The sequence below is a fragment of the Nerophis ophidion genome, linkage group LG08, assembly GCF_033978795.1.
Source record: "Nerophis ophidion isolate RoL-2023_Sa linkage group LG08, RoL_Noph_v1.0, whole genome shotgun sequence".
In the NCBI taxonomy this organism is placed as follows: Eukaryota; Metazoa; Chordata; class Actinopteri; order Syngnathiformes; family Syngnathidae; genus Nerophis; species Nerophis ophidion.
The window spans coordinates 9,556,205-9,581,391 of NC_084618.1; the positions used below are offsets into that span (position 1 = coordinate 9,556,205).

Here is a 25,187-nt window from a genome sequence, read left to right on the forward strand (position 1 = left end):
TCAATAGCCTCCAGGCTAGCATGTATCATCGTATCTGTATAAAGGATCTTTGACTGCTCTTTTTAATGACCTGCTGAAAGCAAAGTGTTTATTTCATATAGAAGATCTTTGATTGCTAATTTTGGGATTCACTTGTGTTTTTTTGTTGTTGCACACACAACACACTTAAAAACATCAAAGTGTAAAATCTTTGTGCATTAGGCTCTTTAAAACTGCATCCTGTGATATAGAGGATCTTTGGCTAGCATTTTAAAGGACCTACTGCAAAAAACACGGGTTCTCCTGTCATATAGAGGATCTTTGACCGGTCTTTTTCATGATAGGTCCTTAAAAAACAACAAAAGGATTTTTTGACTCGTGCCCCTGCTAGCAACTTCAATGCTATATATAGAGGATCTTTGACCAGTTGCAGTAGGTATTTAAAAACCGCTGAGTGCTCCAGGCATCTACAGGATCTTTGACTGCAGATTTTGATGGCCTCATGCATCAAATCACTTGTCAAAGATCCTCTGTATGACAGGGGAGCTTTTTTCATATAGAGGACCTTTGACCGGTTTCACTAGACTAGGTCTTTAAAAACAGCAGTGCTCCTTTCGCATAGAGGATCTTTGACTGCAGTTTTTGAGGACCTCTTGCAAAAAAAAACAAAAAACACTTGTCAAAGATCCTCTATAATAGAGAAGATCTTTGACAAGTCAAAGATCCTTTATACAACTGTGACACTTTGCTGTTTCTGTCATATAAGATCTTTCACAAGTCTCACACGGTCTTTAAAAACGGCACAGTGCTCTTGTCGCATAGAGAATCTTTGACTGCAGTTTTGGGAACTCCTGCAGAAAAAACAACACTTGTCAAAGATCCTCTATATAACAGAGACACTTTGATGATTCTGTCATATAGGATCCGACAAGTATCACAAGGTCTTTAAGAGCGGCACAGTGCTCTTGTCGCATAGAGGATCTTTGACTGCAGTTCTGGAGGACCTCATGCAAAAAAAAACAACAACAACACTCGTCAAAGATCCTCTATATGAAAGGGACACTTTGCTGTTTCTGTCATATAGGATATTTGACAAGTCTCACACAGTCTTTAAAAACGGCACAGTGCTCCTGTCGCATAGAGGATCTTTGACTGCAGTTTTGGAGGATCTCCTGAAAAAAGAACAAAAAAACAACAACACTCGTCAAAGATCCTCTATATGACGGGACATTTTGCTGATTCTGTCATATAGGATCTTTGACAAGTGTCACAAGGTCTTTAAGAGCGGCTCAGTGCTCCTGTCGCATAGAGGATCTTTGACTGCAGTTTTGAGGACCCCCTGCAAAAAAAAAAAAAAAACAACACTTGCCAAAGATCCTCTATTTGACAGGGACACTTTGCTGTTTCTGTCATGTAGGCTCTTTGACAAGTCTCACATGGTCTTTAAAAACGGCACAGTGCTCCTGTCGCATAGAGGATCTTTGACTGCAGTTTTGGAGGACCTCATGCAAAAAAAAAACAACAACACTCGTCAAAGATCCTCTATTTAACAGGGACACTTTGTTGTTTCTGTCATATAGGATCTTTGACAAGTGTCACACAGTCTTTAAAAACGGCACAGTACTCCTGTCGCATAGAGGATCTTTGAAAGCAGTTTTGGAGGACCTCCTGCAGAAAAAAACACACTTGTCAAAGATCCTCTATATGACAGGGACACTTTGCTGATTCTGTCATTTAGGATCTTCGACAAGTGTCACACGGTCTTTAAAAACGGCACAGTGCTCTTGTCCCATAGAGGATCTTTGACTGCAGTTTTAGAGGACCTCCTGCTGAAAAAAAAACAACACTTGTCAAAGATCCTCTATATTACAGGGACACTTTGATGATTCTGTCATATAAGATCTTTGACAAGTCTCACACGGTCTTTAAAAACGGCACAGTGCTCTTGTCGCATAGAGGATCTTTGACTGCAGTTTTGGAGGACCTCCTGCAGAAAAAAACACACTTGTCAAAGATCCTCTATATGACAGGGACACTTTGCTGATTCTGTCATATAAGATCTTTGACAAGTCTCACACAGTCTTTAAAAACGGCACAGTGTTCTTGTCGCATAGAGGATCTTTGACTGCAGTTTTAGAGGACCTCCTGCTCAAAAAAAAACAACACTTGTCAAAGATCCTCTATATTACAGGGACACTTTGATGATTCTGTCATATAAGATCTTTGACAAGTCTCACACGGTCTTTAAAAACGGCACAGTGCTCTTGTCGCATAGAGGATCTTTGACTGCAGTTTTGGAGGACCTCCTGCAGAAAAAAACACACTTGTCAAAGATCCTCTATATGACAGGGACACTTTGCTGATTCTGTCATATAAGATCTTTGACAAGTCTCACACAGTCTTTAAAAACGGCACAGTGTTCTTGTCGCATAGAGGATCTTTGACTGCAGTTTTAGAGGACCTCCTGCTGAAAAAAAACAACACTTGTCAAAGATCCTCTATATTACAGGGACACTTTGATGATTCTGTCATATAAGATCTTTGACAAGTCTCACACGGTCTTTAAAAACGGCACAGTGCTCTTGTCGCATAGAGGATCTTTGACTGCAGTTTTGGAGGACCTCCTGCAGAAAAAAACACACTTGTCAAAGATCCTCTATACGACAGGGACACTTTGCTGATTCTGTCATATAAGATCTTTGACAAGTCTCACACAGTCTTTAAAAACGGCACAGTGTTCTTGTCGCATAGAGGATCTTTGACTGCAGTTTTAGAGGACCTCCTGCTGAAAAAAAAACAACACTTGTCAAAGATCCTCTATATTACAGGGACACTTTGATGATTCTGTCATATAAGATCTTTGACAAGTCTCACACGGTCTTTAAAAACGGCACAGTGCTCTTGTCGCATAGAGGATCTTTGACTGCAGTTTTGGAGGACCTCCTGCAGAAAAAAACACACTTGTCAAAGATCCTCTATATGACAGGGACACTTTGCTGATTCTGTCATATAAGATCTTTGACAAGTCTCACACAGTCTTTAAAAACGGCACAGTGTTCTTGTCGCATAGAGGATCTTTGACTGCAGTTTTAGAGGACCTCCTGCTCAAAAAAAAACAACACTTGTCAAAGATCCTCTATATTACAGGGACACTTTGATGATTCTGTCATATAAGATCTTTGACAAGTCTCACACGGTCTTTAAAAACGGCACAGTGCTCTTGTCGCATAGAGGATCTTTGACTGCAGTTTTGGAGGACCTCCTGCAGAAAAAAAACACACTTGTCAAAGATCCTCTATATGACAGGGACACTTTGCTGATTCTGTCATATAAGATCTTTGACAAGTCTCACACAGTCTTTAAAAACGGCACAGTGTTCTTGTCGCATAGAGGATCTTTGACTGCAGTTTTAGAGGACCTCCTGCTGAAAAAAAACAACACTTGTCAAAGATCCTCTATATTACAGGGACACTTTGATGATTCTGTCATATAAGATCTTTGACAAGTCTCACACGGTCTTTAAAAACGGCACAGTGCTCATGTCGCATAGAGGATCTTTGACTGCAGTTTTGGAGGACCTCTTGCAGAAAAAAACTCTTGTCAAAGATCCTCTATATGACAGGGACACTTTGCTGTTTCTGTCTTATAGGATCTTTGACAGGTGTCCCTCGGTCTTTAAAAACAGCAGAGTGCTCCTGTCGCGTAGAGGATCTTTGACTGCACAGGACCTCCTGCAGAAAAAAACAACACTTGTCAAAGATCCTCTATATGACAGGGACACTTTGCTGTTTCTGTCATATAGGATCTTTGACAAGTGTCACACAGTCTTTAAAAACGGCACAGTGCTCATGTCGCATAGAGGATCTTTGACTGCAGTTTTGGAGGACCTCTTGCAGAAAAAAACTCTTGTCAAAGATCCTCTGTATGACAGGGACACTTTGCTGTTTCTGTCATATAGGATCTTTGACAAGTGTCACACGGTCTTTAAAAACGGCACAGTGCTCTTGTCGCATAGAGGATCTTTGACTGGGGTTCTTTTGGTGACGGCCGTGTCGCCTCCCGTCCCGCAGGTGGCAGTGTGGACAGCGACTGTGCCTTCGAGGGCGACTACACCTCCATGGCGGAGGGCGTGCAGCATGTCCGCATGATGGAGGGCGTGTCTCGCTCGCTGCCCTCCTCGCCGCTGCTGGGACACCAGGCGCTCGCCGTCCGCCTGCACGCCGTCAAGAAGCTGACCGGTAAGCCGGACCATGACTCGCCATCTTTTACGCGGGTGTGTGTGTGTGTGTGTGTGTGTGTGTGTGTGTGTGTGTGTGTGTGTGTTTAATGGCTCCATGAGGCGTAGTTCCACAGTTGGCCACTCGGGGGCAGCAGCCCACAGTGATGATGCAACACCTCTGCTGCCTCCTTCAAAGTGCACGTGTGCATGTGACGTCACGTCAGGCACAAACGGGAAGTGCAGGTGACGTCATCTGAATTTGCGAAAGTATTGGGACATGAAGTGCGGCCTGTTTAATTTTTTCCAGCACGTTATCAAACTTACATGAATTGATTACTTTGATGTATGTTGTGTAGTGCTGTCATTTTTAGTCAGATTAATCACACTTAAATCAGGATGGATCATGATTAATCACGGTGAATTACTTGATTACATAATTTTATTTAACCTAAGAAAAGACCCCAATATTTTAGAAGAGATGCAAATGTGTTAAAAGAATGTTATAGAAAAACATTTTTAAAGATTTGTTTGTTTTTTAAACAGATTAATCACACTTAAATTTGGATTAATTGTGATTAATCGCAGTAAATTACTTGCTTACATAATTTCAAATAACCTAAAAAAAAAAACTAATATTAAAAAAAATGCAATTTTATTTCAATTTACAAATTTTTAAAATTAAATTAATTACACTTAAATTTGGATTAATCATGATTAATCACAATAACTTACTTCCTTACATGATTTAAATTAACCTAAAAACTCTCCCAATGTTTTTAGATAAATGCAAATTTATTAACAGAATGTTGCAGAAAAACATTTTTTTTTTAGATGTTTAAAAAATCCGATTAATCACACTTGAATTTGGATTAATCGTGATTAATCTCCGTAAATTACTCGTGTACATAATTTAGAATAACATAAAAAAAAGAACCCGATATTTTAAAACAAACACAAATGTATTTTTTATTTTCTTAACAAATTTTTAAAGTCAGATAATTTACACTTACATTTTAAGATTTTTTATAATTAGATTAATCACGGTTAAATTGGGATTAATCCTGATTAATCACAGTAAATAACTTGTTCACATAATTTTAATTAACCTAAAACAGACCCCAACATTTTTAGATAAATGCAAATTTATTAACAGAATGTTATAGAAAAACTTTTCTTTAGATTAAAAAAAAAATCTGATAAATTACACTTAAATTTGGATTAATTGTGATTAATCTCAGTAAATGACTTGCTTACATAATTTAAATTAACCTACACAAAAAACTAATATTTTAAAACAAATGCTATTTTATTTTATTTTTACAAATTTTTACAATTTGATTAATTGCACTTAAATTTGGATTAATCATGATTAATCACAATAACTTACTTCCTTACATGATTTAAATTAACCTAAAAAAAATCTCCCAATATTTTTAGATAAATGCAAATTTATTAACAGAATGTTGCAGAATTTTTTTTTTTTTAGATGTTTAAAAAATCCGATTAATCACACTTGAATTTGGATTAATCGTGATTAATCTCAATAAATTACTTGTTTACATCATTTTTAATAACCCCCCAAAAAAGACCACAATATTTTTCAACGCATGCAAATGTATTTCTGTAGATTGATTGGCTTGCTTGTGTTGGCTCAGGCGGGGACTACTTAGTGGCAGGAAGTGACAGCAGTGCTCTAAAGGGTGAGCTAAAGGCGGCTAAGGCTAAGTTGGTGTGGTGTTGGCCTCACTTACAGTCCACGCGGTTCTGACTACGGTCCCTTTGGAAAGAATCCAAAATACAAACTTCTACTCTGTCTTTATTTGTACTTCCTGAAAGTGCAAAGTGATGAGTAAAGATGAAGAATGTTTGTCTTCCTCATGGATGCAGGCGGGAACACCTTTCATTTTGTCCCAGCACTCGCTCACCTTTAATGAACCCACCCAGCATGGAAAGGTCATGTGACCTCCACTGGTGTGTGACCTGCTGTGTCAGCGGCCAATCAGGGCTCCTCGCTGACAGGAGCGGGTGTTGTTGATCTTTTATGGAGGATGTTGGAAGGACTTTGTGTTTGAGGAGGTTCCTGCATGGACCCTAACAATGTAGACTTTGTGTTTGAGGAGGTTCTTGCATGGACCCTAACAATGTAGACTTTGTGTTTGAGGAGGTTCCTGCATGGGCCCTAACAATGTAGACTTTGTGTTTGAGGAGGTTCCTGCATGGACCCTATCAATGTTGACTTTGTGTTTGAGGAGGTTCCTGCATGGACCCTAACAATGTAGACTTTGTGTTTGAGGAGGTTCTTGCATGGACCCTAACAGTGTAGACTTTGTGTTTGAGGAGGTTCCTGCATGGACCCTAACAATGTAGACTTTGTGTTTGAGGAGGTTCCTGCATGGACCCTAACAATGTAGACTTTGTGTTTGAGGAGGTTCCTGCATGGACCCTATCAATGTTGACTTTGTGTTTGAGGAGGTTCCTGCATGGACCCTAACAATGTAGACTTTGTGTTTGAGGAGGTTCCTGCATGGACCCTAACAATGTAGACTTTGTGTTTGAGGAGGTTCCTGCATGGACCCTAACAATGTAGACCTTGTGTTTGAGGAGGTTCCTGCATGGACCCTAACAATGTAGACTTTGTGTTTGAGGAGGTTCCTGCATGGACCCTATCAATGTAGACTTTGTGTTTGAGGAGGTTCCTGCATGGACCCTAACAATGTAGACTTTGTGTTTGAGGAGGTTCCTGCATGGACCCTAACAATGTAGACTTTGTGTTTGAGGAGGTTCCTGCATGGACCCTAACAATGTAGACTTTGTGTTTGAGGAGGTTCCTGCATGGGCCCTAACAATGTAGACTTTGTGTTTGAGGAGGTTCCTGCATGGACCCTATCAATGTTGACTTTGTGTTTGAGGAGGTTCCTGCATGGACCCTAACAATGTAGACTTTGTGTTTGAGGAGGTTCCTGCATGGACCCTAACAATGTAGACTTTGTGTTTGAGGAGGTTCCTGCATGGGCCCTAACAATGTTGACTTTGTGTTTGAGGAGGTTCCTGCATGGACCCTATCAATGTTGACTTTGTGTTTGAGGAGGTTCCTGCATGGACCCTAACAATGTAGACTTTGTGTTTGAGGAGGTTCCTGCATGGGCCCTAACAATGTAGACTTTGTGTTTGAGGAGGTTCCTGCATGGACCCTATCAATGTTGACTTTGTGTTTGAGGAGGTTCCTGCATGGACCCTAACAATGTAGACTTTGTGTTTGAGGAGGTTCCTGCATGGACCCTAACAATGTAGACTTTGTGTTTGAGGAGGTTCCTGCATGGGCCCTAACAATGTTGACTTTGTGTTTGAGGAGGTTCCTGCATGGACCCTAACAATGTAGACTTTGTGTTTGAGGAGGTTCCTGCATGGGCCCTAACAATGTAGACTTTGTGTTTGAGGAGGTTCCTGCATGGACCCTATCAATGTTGACTTTGTGTTTGAGGAGGTTCCTGCATGGACCCTAACAATGTAGACTTTGTGTTTGAGGAGGTTCCTGCATGGACCCTAACAATGTAGACTTTGTGTTTGAGGAGGTTCCTGCATGGGCCCTAACAATGTTGACTTTGTGTTTGAGGAGGTTCCTGCATGGACCCTAACAATGTAGACCTTGTGTTTGAGGAGGTTCCTGCATGGACCCTAACAATGTAGACTTTGTGTTTGAGGAGGTTCCTGCTGTGTTTTGTGACATCTTCTATTCTCATCCCCCAACGTTTGCTATTTTTAGTCTGTGTGGGCAACAATGGCTCGTTATCGGCACTGAGCGCTAATCAGCTGACACCTTCTTCTCTCCTGAGCAAACATCTATATTGATTGATGGTCTTTTTATTCATTTTTATTTTTAATTGTATTTAGCAGAGATGTGGACTCGACTTTAGACTGGACTTGACAAAATGTATAAAGACTTGCAACCCGACTTCGACTTTAACATCAATGACTTGTGACTTGACTTGGACTTGAGCCTTTTGACTTGACATGACTTGCTACTTTCCCCGAAACCCAACGATTAAAAAGTTATTCAGGAGCGCTCCGTATCTTCGATTGTGTACGCGTGTTTGTGTGAGATGACAGCCTGTGCGCTACCTGTCAGAACAACAGCCAATCAAATGACATCCACGTTGTTTTCGTCACACAGCATTCAGCCAATCAAATTGCAGGAAAACCAACGAAGAAGAGCTTTCAAACAACAGAAGGATAAGTGAAGAAATATATGCCTTGAAGTGTTTCATTCGGGTATTAAAACTACGACTTGGTCAACAAAACAGGAATTGCCGTATGCAAAACATGCGGTTGGAAGATTCCAGACGGAGACGCATCATTTTACAACTTGGTTCGACATTTGAAGTTGCACAAAGAAGGGTACGTTTTGAATGTAAGCTAACGTTTATTGGCTGAGTAACGTGACTTTTATTTGCTGTGGAGTTAAATCAGTGAGGCTGTAAACTCACTGCTAACATTAGAACCATAGACATCTTATAAGTAGACCTAGCATCGAGGGCTACTGCCTGTTGCCGCAGACGAGACGCGGGGCCGCCATCTTGGAGTGGTGATCCACTCCACTCAGTGCAATTCATTTGTCAGGAAGAGTGAACTGTCAGTGCATTTAATTCATATTAACTCACTGATTGATTGATTGATTGATACTTTTATTAGTAGATTGTACAGTTGACCACTAAATGGTAACACCCCAAAAAGTTTTTCAACTTGTTTAAGTCGGGGTCCACGTTAATCAATTCATGGTACAAATATATACTATCAACATAATACAGTCATCACACAAGTTAATCATCATAGTATATACATTGAATTATTTACATTATTTACAATGAGGAGCTTTGGTTGATATCAGAACTTCAGTCATCAACAATTGCATCCACAGAGAAATGTGGACATTGAAACAGTGTAGGTCTTATTTAGTAGGATATGTACAGCCAGCAGAGAACATAGTGAGTTCACATAGCATAAGAACAAGTATATACATTAGAAGTACATTTGAGTTGTTTATAATCCGGGTAGATGGGATGTGAATGGAGGAGGGTATTAGTAAAGTGTTGAAGTTGCCTGGAGGTGTTGTTTAAGAGCACTTTTGAAGGAATATAGAGATGCACTTACTTTTATACCTGTTGGGAGTGCATTCCACATTGATGTGGCATAGAAAGAGAATGAGTTAAGACCTTTGTTAGATGGGAATCTGGGTTTAACGTGGTTTGTGGAGCTCCCCCTGGTGTTGTGGTTATGGCGGTCATTTACGTTAAGGAAGTAGTTTGACATGTACTTCGGTATCAAGGAGGTGTAGCGGATTTTATAGACCAGGCTCAGTGCAAGTTGTTTGACTCCGTCCTCCACCCTGAGCCAGCCCACTTTGGAGAAGTGGGTTGGATTGAGGTGTGATCTGGGGTGGAGGTCTAAAAGTAACCGGACTAGCTTATTCTGGGATGTTTGGAGTCTAGATTTGAGGGTTTTGGAGGTGCTGGGGTACCAGGAGGTGCAAGCGTAATCGAAGAAGGGTTGAATGAGAGTTCCCGCTAGAATCCTCAAGGTGCTTTTGTTGACCAGAGAGGAGATTCTGTAGAGGAATCTCATTCTTTGGTTGACCTTTTTGATCACCTTGGTTGCCATTTTATCACAGGAAAGATTAGCCTCTAGAATGGAACCTAGGTAGCTGATCTCATCCTTCCTGGTGATAACAATGTCACCCACTTTTATAGTCAAGTCACTGACCTTCTTAAGTTTGATATGGGACCCAAATAGGATGGATTCCGTTTTACCTAAGTGTATGGATAGCTTGTTGTCAGCGAGCCAGGTGCAAATATTGAGGAGTTCAGCACTGAATACCACTTATATTCACGCGCTTTTTTTGTCATACGTGTAACTATGATAAATGACACATTTCTTGGAGTGTTCATAATTTGCTTAACAGTAATAGAATATTCTTATATGCTATAAGTGACCAGACGTCTGAGATCAAAACTGGGAATATAATCCCAGAGAAGTGGGAAAAAAACAGTCAGCTATTTTGAAGTTGAATAAACAATATGATTAGGTTGTATATACTTGCATATATCCTACATAAACAATGTATGAATACATTAGATATCTATATATCTTACGGACCTATAGACCAGAGGTTCTCAAATGGGGGTACTTGAAGGTATGCCAAGGGGTACATGATATTTTTTTAAATATTCTAAAAATAGCAACAATTCAAAAATCCTTTATAAATATATTTATTGAAAAATACTTCAACAAAATATGAATGTAAATTCATAAAGTGTGAAAAGAAATGTGTTAAAATTTTTAGACATTGTGTTTTTAAAAACAATGGAAATGATGTTTCGAGTAAAGAACAACAGCCTTCCAGCTTGTATTCGCAGGCTATTTCATTTAAGAGGAGAAAACTATAATTTGATTATCGGTCCTGCTAGACACCGAACTCTATTTAATAATACAACTCTAACATTTGACAACCAAACAATTAAACAAGGCGACACGGTAAAGAATCTGGGTATTATCTTCGACCCAACTCTCTCCTTTGAGGCACACATTAAAAGCGTTACTAAAACGGCCTTCTTTCATCTCCGTAATATCGCTAAAATTCGCTTCATTCTGTCCACTAAAGACGCTGAGATCATTATCCATGCGTTTGTTACGTCTCGCCTCGACTACTGTAACGCATTATTTTCGGGTCTTCCCATGTCTAGCATTAAAAGATTACAGTTGGTACAAAATGTGGCTGCTAGACTTTTGACAAGAACAAGAAAGTTTGATCACATTACGCCTGTACTGTATATACCTTTATATACATATATACATACATATATACCTGTACTGTATGTACCTTTATATACATATATACATACATATATACCTATACTGTATATACCTTTATATACATATATACATACATATATACCTGTACTGTATGTACCTTTATATACATATATACATACATATATACCTATACTGTATATACCTTTACATACATATATACATACATATATACCTATACTGTATATACCTTTATATACATATATACATACATATATACCTGTACTGGCTCACCTGCACTGGCTTCCTGTGCACTTAAGATGTGACTTTAAGGTTTTACTACTTACGTATAAAATACTACACGGTCTAGCTCCATCCTATCTTGCCGATTGTATTGTACCATATGTCCCGGCAAGAAATCTGCCTTCAAAAGACTCCGGCTTGTTAGTGATTCCCAAAGCCCAAAAAAAGTCTGCGGGCTATAGAGCGTTTTCCGTTCGGGCTCCAGTACTCTGGAATGCCCTCCCGGTAACAGTTCGAGATGCCACCTCAGTAGAAGCATTTAAGTCTCACCTTAAAACTCATCTGTATACTCTAGCCTTTAAATAGACTCCCTTTTTAGACCAGTTGATCTGCTGTTTCTTTTCTTTTTCTTCTATGTCCCACTCTCCCCTGTGGAGGGGGTCCGGTCCGATCCGGTGGCCATGTACTGCTTGCCTGTGTATCGGCTGGGGACATCTCTGCGCTGCTGATCCGCCTCTGCTTGGGATGGTTTCCTGCTGGCTCCGCTGTGAACGGGACTCTCGCTGCTGTGTTGGATCCTCTTTGGACTGGACTCTCGCGACTGTGTTGGATCCATTATGGATTGAACTTTCACAGTATCATGTTAGACCCGCTCGACATCCATTGCTTTCCTCCTCTCCAAGGTTCTCATAGTCATCATTGTCACCGACGTCCCACTGGGTGTGAGTTTTCCTTGCCCTTATGTGGGCCTACCGAGGATGTCGTAGTGGTTTGTGCAGCCCTTTGAGACACTAGTGATTTAGGGCTATATAAGTAAACATTGATTGATTGATTGATTGATAATTTACGGGGGATATCGATTTTTTGAAATGGGTAAAGCGAGAACAAATATAAAATACAAATGTATTACAGTTTTAGGAGTTAAATGGTGGAAGAAGCTCAGTGATGAGCTGAAGACATGCAATTCTTTGGTAAGGTTTAAGAAAACATTGAAAGGTGAAATAATTGAAAATTATAAAATATAGTCACAATTACTTTCATCCCATTGATTTTTGATTGATTTATTTTTTTATGTTGATGTTCCAGGCAATATAATTTTCTGTGAAGGTATAGGATAGGCAAATATAAGCTTTGGCTTCAGCCTATTCCTTTTTTGGTCATTCTTTTTCTTTTCTTTCATGTGTAAATGTGCATTATTGTATACATATAACATGTACTGTAAAACTGATCACACACAATGGTTGATTGATTTGATTTGATTGATTATATGACCGAAATAAACTTATTTCATTCATTATTTCATTCAAATGCAACAATGCAATATTCAGTGTTGACAGCTAGATTATTTTGTGGACATGTTCCATAAATATTGATGTTAAAGATTTCTTTTTTGTGAAGAAATGTTTCATGAATCCAGATGGATCTCTATTACAATCCCCAACGAGGACTCTTTAAGTTGATGATTACTTCTATGTGGAGAAATCTGCATTTATAATTGAATCGCTTGTTTATTTTTCAACAAGTTTTTAGTTATTTTTATATATTTTTTTCCAAATAGTTGAAGAAAGACCACTAGAAATGTGCAATATCAAGACAAACATAGTCAAATAAAGGTCAGTTCAAATGTATACTATATTAAGAATATGTGTACATATTCCTTAGAGCCCTGACATCTAACAAGTACAGCACTGTTCATTGTTATGTTCGTGTATTTGTTGTTTTTCATGTGTACACACACATAAACACATACAGTATGAGATGAGATCAATGAGATAAGGTGACAACAAGACATAAACTGCTGATGAAGTTGTTACAATGCAATATTCCATGGAAATACAATGTTAACACTTTTGTGCAAATAAGTACAGTTGCACTTGTTTTTTCAAATGTGTTCATTCTGTAAAGGAATGAGTTAAATGTTTAGAATAACTGGTTAATAGTACTATTATGAAGTGCAGTGTCAGCACTGTTGTTTTTTAATAATATCAATCAATCAATCAATCATCAATCAATGTTTACTTATATAGCCCTAAATCACTAGTGTCTCAAAGGGCTGCACAAACCACTACGACATCCTCGGTAGGCCCACATAAGGGCAAGGAAAACTCACACCCAGTGGGACGTCGGTGACAATGATGACTATGAGAACCTTGGAGAGGAGGAAAGCAATGGATGTCGAGCGGGTCTAACATGATACTGTGAAAGTTCAATCCATAATGGATCCAACACAGTCGCGAGAGTCCAGTCCAAAGCGGATCCAACACAGCAGCGAGAGTCCCGTTCACAGCGGAGCCAGCAGGAAACCATCCCAAGCGGAGGCCGATCAGCAGCGCAGAGATGTCCCCAGCCGATACACAGGCGAGCAGTACATGGCCACCGGATCGGACCGGACCCCCTCCACAAGGGAGAGTGGGATATAGAAGAAAAAGAAAAGAAACGGCAGATCAACTGGTCTAAAAAGGGAGTCTATTTAAAGGCTAGAGTATACAAATGAGTTTTAAGGTGAGACTTAAATGCTTCTACTGAGGTGGCATCTCGAACTGTTACCGGGAGGGCATTCCAGAGTACTGGAGCCCGAACGGAAAACGCTCTATAGCCTGCAGACTTTTTTTGGGCTTTGGGAATCACTAATAAGCCGGAGTCTTTTGAAGGCAGATTTCTTGCCGGGACATATGGTACAATACAATCGGCAAGATAGGATGGAGCTAGACCGTGTAGTATTTTATACGTAAGTAGTAAAACCTTAAAGTCACATCTTAAGTGCACAGGAAGCCAGTGCAGGTGAGCCAGTATAGTAATAATAAATTACAATAATAAATACATACAGCGTTTTAAAAGCATACACAACCTGTGTACATATATTACTTTGTGGTTAAAAAGACTTGAAATGACTCGAAACCCAAAATGCAGGACTTGGGACTTGACTTGAGACTTTCCAGTATTGACTTTGGACTTGACTCGGACTTGCCTGTCTTGACTCGGGACTTGAGGGCAAAGACTTGCGACTTACTTGTGACTTGCAAAACAATGACTTGGTCCCACCTCTGGTATTTAGAGAATACAATGATTTGCAAATCCTTTTCAATTTATATTCCATTGAATAGACTGCAAAGACAAGATATTTCACTTTCACCCTACAACAATCACTAATACACCCCCATACCATCACACATGCTGCCTAGAACACTTTCACCCTACAACAATCACTAATACACCCCCATACACTCACACATGCTGCCTAGAACACTTTCACCCTACAACAATCACTAATACACCCCCATACCATCACACATGCTGCCTAGAACACTTTCACCCTACAACAATCACTAATACACCCCCATACCATCACACATGCTGCCTACAACACTTTCACCCTACAACAATCACTAATACACCCCCATACACTCACACATGCTGCCTAGAACACTTTCACCCTACAACAATCACTAATACACCCCCATACCATCACACATGCTGCCTAGAACACTTTCACCCTACAACAATCACTAATACACCCCCATACCATCACACATGCTGCCTAGAACACTTTCACCCTACAACAATCACTAATACACCCCCATACCATCACACATGCTGACTAGAACACTTTCACCCTACAACAATCACTAATACACCCCCATACCATCACACATGCTGCCTAGAACACTTTCACCCTACAACAATCACTAATACACCCCCATACACTCACACATGCTGCCTAGAACACTTTCACCCTACAACAATCACTAATACACCCCCATACCATCACACATGCTGCCTAGAACACTTTCACCCTACAACAATCACTAATACACCCCCATACCATCACACATGCTGCCTACAACACTTTCACCCTACAACAATCACTAATACACCCCCATACACTCACACATGCTGCCTAGAACACTTTCACCCTACAACAATCACTAATACACCCCCATACCATCACACATGCTGCCTACAACACTTTCACCCTAGAACAATCACTAATACACCCCCATACCATCACACATGCTGCCTAGAACACTTTCACCCTACAACAATCACTAATACACCCCCATACCATCACACATGCTGCCTAGAACACTTTCACCCTAGAACAATCACTAATACACCCCCATACCATCACACATGCTGCCTACAACACTTTCACCCTACAACAATCACTAATACACCCCCATACACTCACACATGCTGCCTAGAACACTTTCACCCTACAACAATCACTAATACACCCCCATACCATCACACATGCTGCCTACAACACTTTCACCCTAGAACAATCACTAATACACCCCCATACCATCACACATGCTGCCTAGAACACTTTCACCCTACAACAATCACTAATACACCCCCATACCATCACACATGCTGCCTAGAACACTTTCACCCTACAACAATCACTAATACACCCCCATACCATCACACATGCTGCCTAGGACACTTTCACCCTACAACAATCACTAATACACCCCCATACCATCACACATGCTGACTAGAACACTTTCACCCTACAACAATCACTAATACACCCCCATACCATCACACATGCTGCCTAGAACACTTTCACCCTACAACAATCACTAATACACCCCCATACCATCACACATGCTGCCTAGAACACTTTCACCCTAGAACAATCACTAATACACCCCCATACCATCACACATGCTGACTAGATCACTTTCACCCTACAACAATCACTAATACACCCCCATACCATCACACATGCTGCCTAGAACACTTTCACCCTACAACAATCACTAATACACCCCCATACCATCACACATGCTGCCTAGAACACTTTCACCCTACAACAATCACTAATACACCCCCATACCATCACACATGCTGCCTAGATCACTTTCACCCTACAACAATCACTAATACACCCCCATACCATCACACATGCTGCCTAGAACACTTTCACCCTACAACAATCACTAATACACCCCCATACCATCACACATGCTGCCTAGAACACTTTCACCCTACAACAATCACTAATACACCCCCATACCATCACACATGCTGCCTAGCACACTTTCACCCTAGAACAGTCGCCATGGGTCTTTTCCTCCACGACGTCCACAGTTTCCGAATGTGGACTCGTCAGACCACAGAACACCTTTCCCCTTTGCATCAGTCCATCATAGATGAGCTCGGGCCCGGCGAAGCGTTTCTGGGTGTTGTTGATAAATGACTGTGGCTTTGCATAGTACAGTTTTCATTTGCACTTACAGATGTAGCGACCGACTGTAGTTACTGACAGTGGTTTCCTGAAGTGTTGCTGAGCCCATGTGGTGATATCCTTTACATACTAATGTGGCTTTTTGATGCCTGAGGGATCCAAGGTGCGTAATATCATGGCTTACCTGCAGTGATATCTCCACATTCTCTCAACCTTTTTGATGATATTACGGAGCATAGATGGTGAAATCCCTAAATTCCTTGTTGAGAAATGTTGTTGTTAAACAATTTGCTCAGGCATTTGTTGACAAAGTGGTGACCCTCGCCCCGTCCTTGTTTGTGAATGAGTGAACATTTCACGGAAGCTGCTTTTATAGCCAATCATGGCACCCACCTGTTCCCAATTAGCCTGCACACCTGTGGCATGTTCCAAATAAGTGTTTGATGACGCCCATATAAGGACAATGTGTCCTTATATGGGCGTCATGAGTCATTTCCAGCCCTTTTTCAAGATAGCTCCGCCCCCAAAACTATTGATCCTTTACCAAATACCATTTAGCATCACTTTTAACATTAGTGAACCTTTCCTAATAAAATAATGATAATAAAAAAAAACTTAATTAGCTAAAATGCTAGCATAAAATGTTAGCATGCTAATGTAATTATGGTAACATTGGAAAAGTTTGCATACTTTTAAAATGGTGGCAAGTGTCAAAATCCATGATTTTTTTGGTTTAAAAAAATTAAACCAGCTAAAATACTAGCATTAAAAATGTTAGCATTCTAACATTAGCATGAAAACACAGGAAACTTTTAAGATGGCTCCAAGTATCTAAAGACACGATTTTTAGCGAATACGACGATCAAAAATGCTAGCCTAAAATGTTAGCATGCTAATGTAATTATGGTAACATTGGAAAAGTTTGCATACTTTTAAAATGGTGGCAAGTGTCAAAATCCATGATTTTTTTGGTTAAAAAAAATGAAACAAGCTAAAATACTAGCATAAAAAACTTTAGCATTCTAACATTAGCATGAAAACACAGGAAACTTTTAAGATGGCCCCAAGTATCTAAAGACACGATTTTTAGCGAATAGGACGATCAAAAATGCTAGCATAAAATCTTAGCATGCTAATGTAATTATGGTAACATTGGAAAAGTTTGCGTACTTTTGAAATGGCGGCAAGTGTCAAAATCCATGATTTTTTTGGGTTTAAAAAAAACTAAACAAGCTAAAATACTAGCATTAAAAATGTTAGCATTCTAACATTAGCATGAAAACACAGGAAACTTTTAAGATGGCCCCAAGTATCTAAAGACACGATTTTTGGATTTTTTAGATTTTTAGATGATCAAAAATGCTAGCATAAAATCTTAGCATGCTAACGTGAGCATGCTAACATGGAACAACGTCTCCGTATTTTATGTTTTATAACTTTTTATCGGCTCCAAATATGGCGTATCGGCCTCCCTGACGCCAGATAATCGGCATCAGTATCGGCCACGTGAAGATGGCTGCACTCTGAAGGGTAAAAGAGCGTTTTTGTGGACTCCTTCCTCCTCGCCATCCGGCTCGTGCGTCTCTCCCGTCATCATCCTCCCTTCCTCCTTCCCTCCCTCTTTTTTTTTCATGACATCCCTCTCTCTCTCTCTCTCTCTCTCTCTCTCTCGTTCCTTTCCCACCCTTCCTCCCTCCCCCTCCTTTTCTGCTCGCTGGTTGCCACGACAACAGCAGCACTGCGCCATTCATCCGTCGGAGACCTGAGCTCGCCTTCCCTCTCTCCTGCGTCCGTGGACGTGACATCGCTGGCGGGTCGCTGGCGTCCATTTATTTTATTTTTTTATTTTTTCCTTCCCTTCGCCCGTCCTCTCTCTCCCCGGGCGCGGGGCGAACGAAGGTGACCCGCTCGCCAGGCGGGTGTCACCTCTGCTGCGCCCTCCCGTTTCCCCGGAGACGCCTTCCCCCTCGCTCCTCCCCCTCGCCTCGCCGCCGTATCGCTTACTGGAGTGCAGCATCAGCACCCGCGCCCCCTCATCCCCGCGTGCCGCCCCTCCTCCCTGTTTTTTGGATGAGCCGCCGCTCCGGGAGGACCGCCGCCGTGGGACTGCGCTTTTGGTGAGCCCCGCCACGCCCTCTCTCGACACTTAAGTCTCCGCCCACTGAGGTGAGGCCGCCGGGGGTCACGTGACGCTCGGGAAGTGATTTGATGCACTCGTCGGCGGGCGCTAGCGACGCTAATGACGCTAACGTAGGCGCCGTGAATCAAGTGCTTTGATAACGTAAGTGTTCTGCTGCGCTTCGTGCGGCGGCGTGGGTGAGCGTTCGATTGTCTTTCTAGTGTGTGTGTGTGTGTGTGTGTGTGTGTCTAAGCACAAGCTGTGGGCGATAATGATGCTTGTTCCACTTGTGCATTGGTCTCACTTCTCCATCGTCAGACCAGCATACACAAATAGCTGAAAGTTGTTTAGTTTTTTGTTGTTGTTGTGTAGGCACATACCCCACCCGCACCCAAACACACACACACACACACACACACACACACACACACACACACACACACACACTGCCATCCAGCTTGGCGGCTGCGCCAACGTTACAAAATGTCTCAATAACAGCAAGCTAGCGTCATCATCACGGACTCCAGCGGCGGAAAAAAACGTTCCGCCCGGAAGTTCGTCGGCCGATAGAGAAGTCTCCGAATCCTTGAATTTCAGGTTCGACGGTAATATAATGTTTGAATGGTTAAAACTCGCGAAAATTCTAGCGTAAAATGTTAGCATGCTAACGTTAGCATGATAGCAAGAGAAAAGTTGGCGTGCTTTTAAGATGAACACAAGTTTCAAAATTCTCGAATTTCAGGTTTGAAAGGTTAAAACTAGCGAAAATGCTAGCGTAAAACGTTAGCGTGCTAACGTTAGCATGATAGCATGAGAAAAGTTGGCGTGCTTTTAAGAGGAACACAAGTTTCAGAATTCTTGAATTTTAGGTTTGAAAGGTTAAAACTAGCTAAAATGCTAGTGTAAAACGTTAGTATGCTAATGTTAGCATGATAGCATGAGAATAGTTGGCGTACTTTTAAGATGAACACAAGTTTCAGAATTCTTGAATTTTAGGTTTGAAAGGTTAAAACTAGCTAAAATGCTAGTGTAAAACGTTAGTATGCTAATGTTAGCATGATAGCATGAGAATAGTTGGCATACTTTTAAGATGAACACAAGTTTCAGAATTCTTGAATTTCAGGTTTGAATGGTTAAAACTAGCTAAAATGCTAGAGTAAAAGGTTAGCATGCTAACCTTTGCATAATACCATAAGAAAAGTTAGCGTACTTCTATGATGGACGTGAGTCCCAAAATACTTGAATTTCAGGTTTGAATGGTTATAACTAGTTAAAATGCTAGCGTAAAACATTAGCATGCTAAACTTAGCATGATATCATGGGAAAAGTTAGCATACTTCTAAGATGGACACAAGTCTCAAAATCCTTGAATTTCAGGTTTGAATGGTTATAACTAGTTAAAATGTTTGCGTAAAACATTAGCATGCTAACATTAGCATGATATCATAAGAAAAGTTAGTATTCATTTAAGATGGACACAAGTCTCAAAATCCTTGAATTTCAGGTTTAAATGGTTAAAACTAGCTAAAATGCTAGCGTAAAACGTTAGCATGCTAAACTTAGCAAGATATCATCAGAAAAGTTTGCTTATTTTTAAGATGAACAAAAGTCTCAAAATTCTTGGATTTCAGGTTTGAATGTTTATAACTAGTTAAAATGCTTGCGTAAAACATTAGCATGCTAACATTAGCATGATACCATAAGAAAAGTTAGCATACTTCTAAGATGGACACAAGTCTCAAAATCCTTGAATTTCAGGTTTGAAAGGTTATAACTACTTAAAATGCTTGTGTAAAACATTAGCATGCTAACATTAGCATGATATCATAAGAAAAGTTAGCATACTTTTAAGATGGACACAAGTCTCAAAATCCTTGAATTTCAGGTTTAAATGGTTAAAACTAGCTAAAATGCTAGCGTAAAATGTTAGCATGCTAAACTTAGCATGATAGAATAAGAAAAGTTGGTGTACTTTTAAAATGGACACAAGTCTCAAAATCCTTGAATTTCCGGTTTGAATGGTTAAAACTAGCTAAAATGCTAGCGTAAAATTTTATCATGATAACATTAGCATGATAGCATGAGAAAAGTCAACGTACTTTTAAGATGAACACAAGTCTTAAAATTCTAGAATTTCATGTTTGAAATGTTAAAACTAACTAAAATGCTAGTGTAAAACTTTAGCATGCTAAAGTTAGCATGATAGCATGAGAAAAGTTATTGTACTTCTAAGATGGACACAAGTCTCAAAATCCTTGAATTTCAGGTTTGGATGGTTAAAACTAGCTAAAATGCTAGCGTAAAATTTTAGCATGATAACATTAGCATGATAGCATGAGAAAAGTCAACGTACTTTTAAGATGAACACAAGTCTTAAAATTCTTGAATTTCATGTTTGAAATGTTAAAACTAACTAAAATGCTAGTGTAAAACTTTAGCATGCTAAAGTTAGCATGATAGCATGAGAAAAGTTATTGTACTTCTAAGATGGACACAAGTCTCAAAATCCTTGAATTTCAGGTTTGGATGGTTAAAACTAGCTAAAATGCTAGCGTAAAATTTTAGCATGATAACATTAGCATGATAGCATGAGAAAAGTCAACGTACTTTTAAGATGAACACAAGTCTTAAAATTCTTGAATTTCATGTTTGAAATGTTAAAACTAACTAAAATGCTAGTGTAAAACTTTAGCATGCTAAAGTTAGCATGATAGCATGAGAAAAGTTATTGTACTTCTACGGTGGACACAAGTCTCAAAATCCTTGAATTTCAGGTTTGGATGGTTAAAACTAGCTAAAATGCTAGCGTAAAATTTTAGCATGATAACATTAGCATGATAGCATGAGAAAAGTCAACGTACTTTTAAGATGAACACAAGTCTTAAAATTCTTGAATTTCATGTTTGAAATGTTAAAACTAACTAAAATGCTAGTGTAAAACTTTAGCATGCTAAAGTTAGCATGATAGCATGAGAAAAGTTATTGTACTTCTAAGGTGGACACAAGTCTCAAAACCCTTGAATTTCAGGTTTGGATGGTTAAAACCAGCTAAAATGCTAGCGTAAAACGTTAGCATAATAGTATAAGAAAAGTTTGCTTATTTTTAAGATGAACACAAGTCTCAAAATTATTTAATTTCAGGTTTGAATGTTTAAAACTAGTTAAAATGTTTTTTGATACTTTTCAAAATAAAAGGGACTACAAAAAAATGTAATTGTTGGCTTGGTTTTACCAGTCTGCAGTAACATATTGTGTCATTTATACACCTATTAGTTTATACACATGAGGGACAAACTGTAAAAATTACATCATTCATCCACTTGTTCATTTACTGTTAATATCTGCTTATTTTAACATGTTCTATCTACACTTCTGTTCAAATGTAATAATCACTTATTCTTCTCTTCTTTGATACCACACATTAGTTTTGGATGATACCTCATCGATCTGATACCATGTAGTTGCAGGATCATACATGTTTACCTATTCCTCGTTCTCCAGTGATAATAATACTTGTAAGACACATACTTTATTTGTCACCATGGAGACGAGGATTAGTGATTTAGAAGTAGGTAAAACACTGCGGATGGACGTTAGCTGCTCGCTAACATCCGATGTAAAAGTGTTCGATATAAACTCTGATACAAGCAGATATCACACTTGTGTGTGATATCATGTGTGATACAAGCAGTCTTGCGGCGTGTTCACTTGGGTGTGATATCATGTGCGATACAAGCAGTCCTGCGGCGTGTTTACTTGTGTGTGATATCATGTGCGATACAAGCAGTCCTGTGGTGTGTTTTCTTGTGTGTGATATCATGTGCGATACAAGCTGTCCTTTGGCGTGTTTTCTTGTGATATCACACACAATGTTTTTTTGTGTGTGATATTATGTCCGATACAAGCAGTCTTGCAGCATGTTTACTTGTGTGTGATATCACATGCAATACAAGCAGTCCTGCAGTGTTTACTTGTGTGTGATATCATGTGCGATACAAGCAGTCCTGTGGCGTGTTTACTTGTGTGTGATATCATGTGCGATACAAGCAGTCCTGCAGCATGTTTACTTGTGTGTGATATCATGTGCGATACAAGCAGTCCTTGGGTGTATTTTCTTGTGTGTGAGATATCATGTGCGATACAAGCAGTCCTTGGGCGTGTTTTCTTGTGTGTGATATCATGTGCGATACAAGCAGTCTTTGGGCGTGTTTACTTGTGTGTGATATCATGTGCGATACAAGCAGTCCTGTGGTGTGTTTTCTTGTGTGTGATATCATGTGCGATACAAGCTGTCCTTTGGCGTGTTTTCTTGTGATATCACACACAATGTTTTTTTGTGTGTGATATTATGTCCGATACAAGCAGTCTTGCAGCATGTTTACTTGTGTTTGATATCACATGCAATACAAGCAGTCCTGCAGTGTTTACTTGTGTGTGATATCATGTGCGATACAAGCAGTCCTGTGGCGTGTTTACTTGTGTGTGATATCATGTGCGGTACAAGCAGTCCTGCAGCATGTTTACTTGTGTGTGATATCATGTGCGATACAAGCAGTCCTTGGGTGTATTTTCTTGTGTGTGAGATATCATGTGCGATACAAGCAGTCCTTGGGCGTGTTTTCTTGTGTGTGATATCATGTGCGATACAAGCAGTCTTTGGGCGTGTTTACTTGTGTGTGAGATATCATGTGTGATACAAGCGGTCATGCGGTGTATGTTCTTGTGTGTGATACATGTAGTCCTTTGGAATGTTTTTTTGTGTGTGATATCATGTCCGATACAAGCAGTCCTGCAGCATGTTTACTTGTGTGTGATATCACATGCGATACAAGCAGTCCTTGGGTGTATTTTCTTGTGTGTAAGATATCATGTGCGATACAAGCAGTCCTTGGGCGTGTTTTCTTGTGTGTGATATCATGTGCGATACAAGCAGTCTTTGGGCGTGTTTACTTGTGTGTGATATCATGTGCAATACAAGCAGTCCTTTGGCGTGTTTACTTGGTTGTGATATCATGTGCGATACAAGCGGTCCTGCGGTGTATTTTCTTGTGTGTGATACATGCAGTCCTTTGCAATGTTTTTTTGTGTGTGATATCATGTGCAATACAAGCAGTCCTTTGGCATGTTTTTTTGTGTGTGATATCTTGTCCGATACAAGCAGTCCTGCAGCGTGTTTACTTGTGTGTGATATCACGTGCGATACAAGCAATCCTGTGGCGTGTTAACTTGTGTGTGATATCATGTGCGACACAAGCAGTCCTTGGGGCGTGTTTTCTTGTGTGTGATATCATGTCTGATACAAGCAGTCTTGCAGCGTGTTTACTTGTGTGTGATATCATGTGCAATACAGGCAGTCCTTTGGCGTGTTTACTTGGTTGTGATATCATGTGCGATATAAGCAGTCCTTTGGCGTGTTTTCTTGTGTGTGATATCATATGCGATACAAGCAGTCTTTGGGCGTGTTAACTTGTGTGTGATATCATGTGCGACACAAGCAGTCCTTGGGGCGTGTTTTCTTGTGTGTGATATCATGTCTGATACAAGCAGTCTTGCGGCGTGTTTACTTGTGTGTGATATCATGTGCAATACAGGCAGTCCTTTGGCGTGTTTACTTGGTTGTGATATCATGTGCGATATAAGCAGTCCTTTGGCGTGTTTCCTTGTGTGTGATATCATATGCGATACAAGCAGTCTTTGGGCGTGTTAACTTGTGTGTGATATCATGTGCGACACAAGCAGTCCTTGGGGCGTGTTTTCTTGTGTGTGATATCATGTCTGATACAAGCAGTCTTGCGGCGTGTTTACTTGTGTGTGATATCATGTGCAATACAGGCAGTCCTTTGGCGTGTTTACTTGGTTGTGATATCATGTGCGATATAAGCAGTCCTTTGGCGTGTTTTCTTGTGTGTGATATCATGTGCGATACAAGCAGTCCTTGGGCGTGTTTTCTTGTGTGTGATATCATGTGCGATACAAGCAGTCCTTGGGGTGTGTTTTCTTGTGTGTGATATCATGTCTGATACAAGCAGTCTTGCGGCGTGTTTACTTTTGTGTGATATCATGTGCAATACAGGCAGTCCTTTGGCGTATTTACTTGGTTGTGATATCATGTGCGATATAAGCAGTCCTTTGGTGTGTTTTCTTGTGTGTGATATCATGTGCGATACAAGCAGTCCTTGGGCGTGTTTTCTTGTGTGTGATATCATGTGCGATACAAGCAGTCCTTGGGGCGTGTTTTCTTGTGTGTGATATCATGTCTGATACAAGCAGTCTTGCGGCGTGTTTACTTTTGTGTGATATCATGTGCAATACAGGCAGTCCTTTGGCGTATTTACTTGGTTGTGATATCATGTGCGATATAAGCAGTCCTTTGGTGTGTTTTCTTGTGTGTGATATCATGTGCGATACAAGCAGTCCTTGGGCGTGTTTTCTTGTGTGTGATATCATGTGCGATACAAGCAGTCCTTGGGGCGTGTTTTCTTGTGTGTGATATCATGTCTGATACAAGCAGTCTTGCGGCGTGTTTACTTGTGTGTGATATCATGTGCAATACAGGCAGTCTTTGCGCGTGTTTTCTTGTGTGTGATATGTGTGATACAAGCGGTCTTTCAGCATGTTTACTTGTGTGT

The 25,187-nt window shown here is 40.2% G+C and overlaps 1 protein-coding gene across 3 annotated transcripts in view; it reads left to right on the forward strand.

The window, feature by feature from the left end:
• tanc2b (tetratricopeptide repeat, ankyrin repeat and coiled-coil containing 2b) overlaps positions 1–25,187 on the forward strand; it is a 236,905-nt gene that overhangs the window by 90,842 nt on the left and 120,876 nt on the right. For all 3 annotated transcript variants that reach the window (XM_061907641.1, XM_061907643.1, XM_061907644.1), the window contains exon 4: positions 4,050–4,217. In XM_061907641.1, the coding sequence (XP_061763625.1) occupies positions 4,050–4,217 (168 nt within the window). The remainder of the gene's footprint in view (positions 1–4,049; positions 4,218–25,187) is intronic.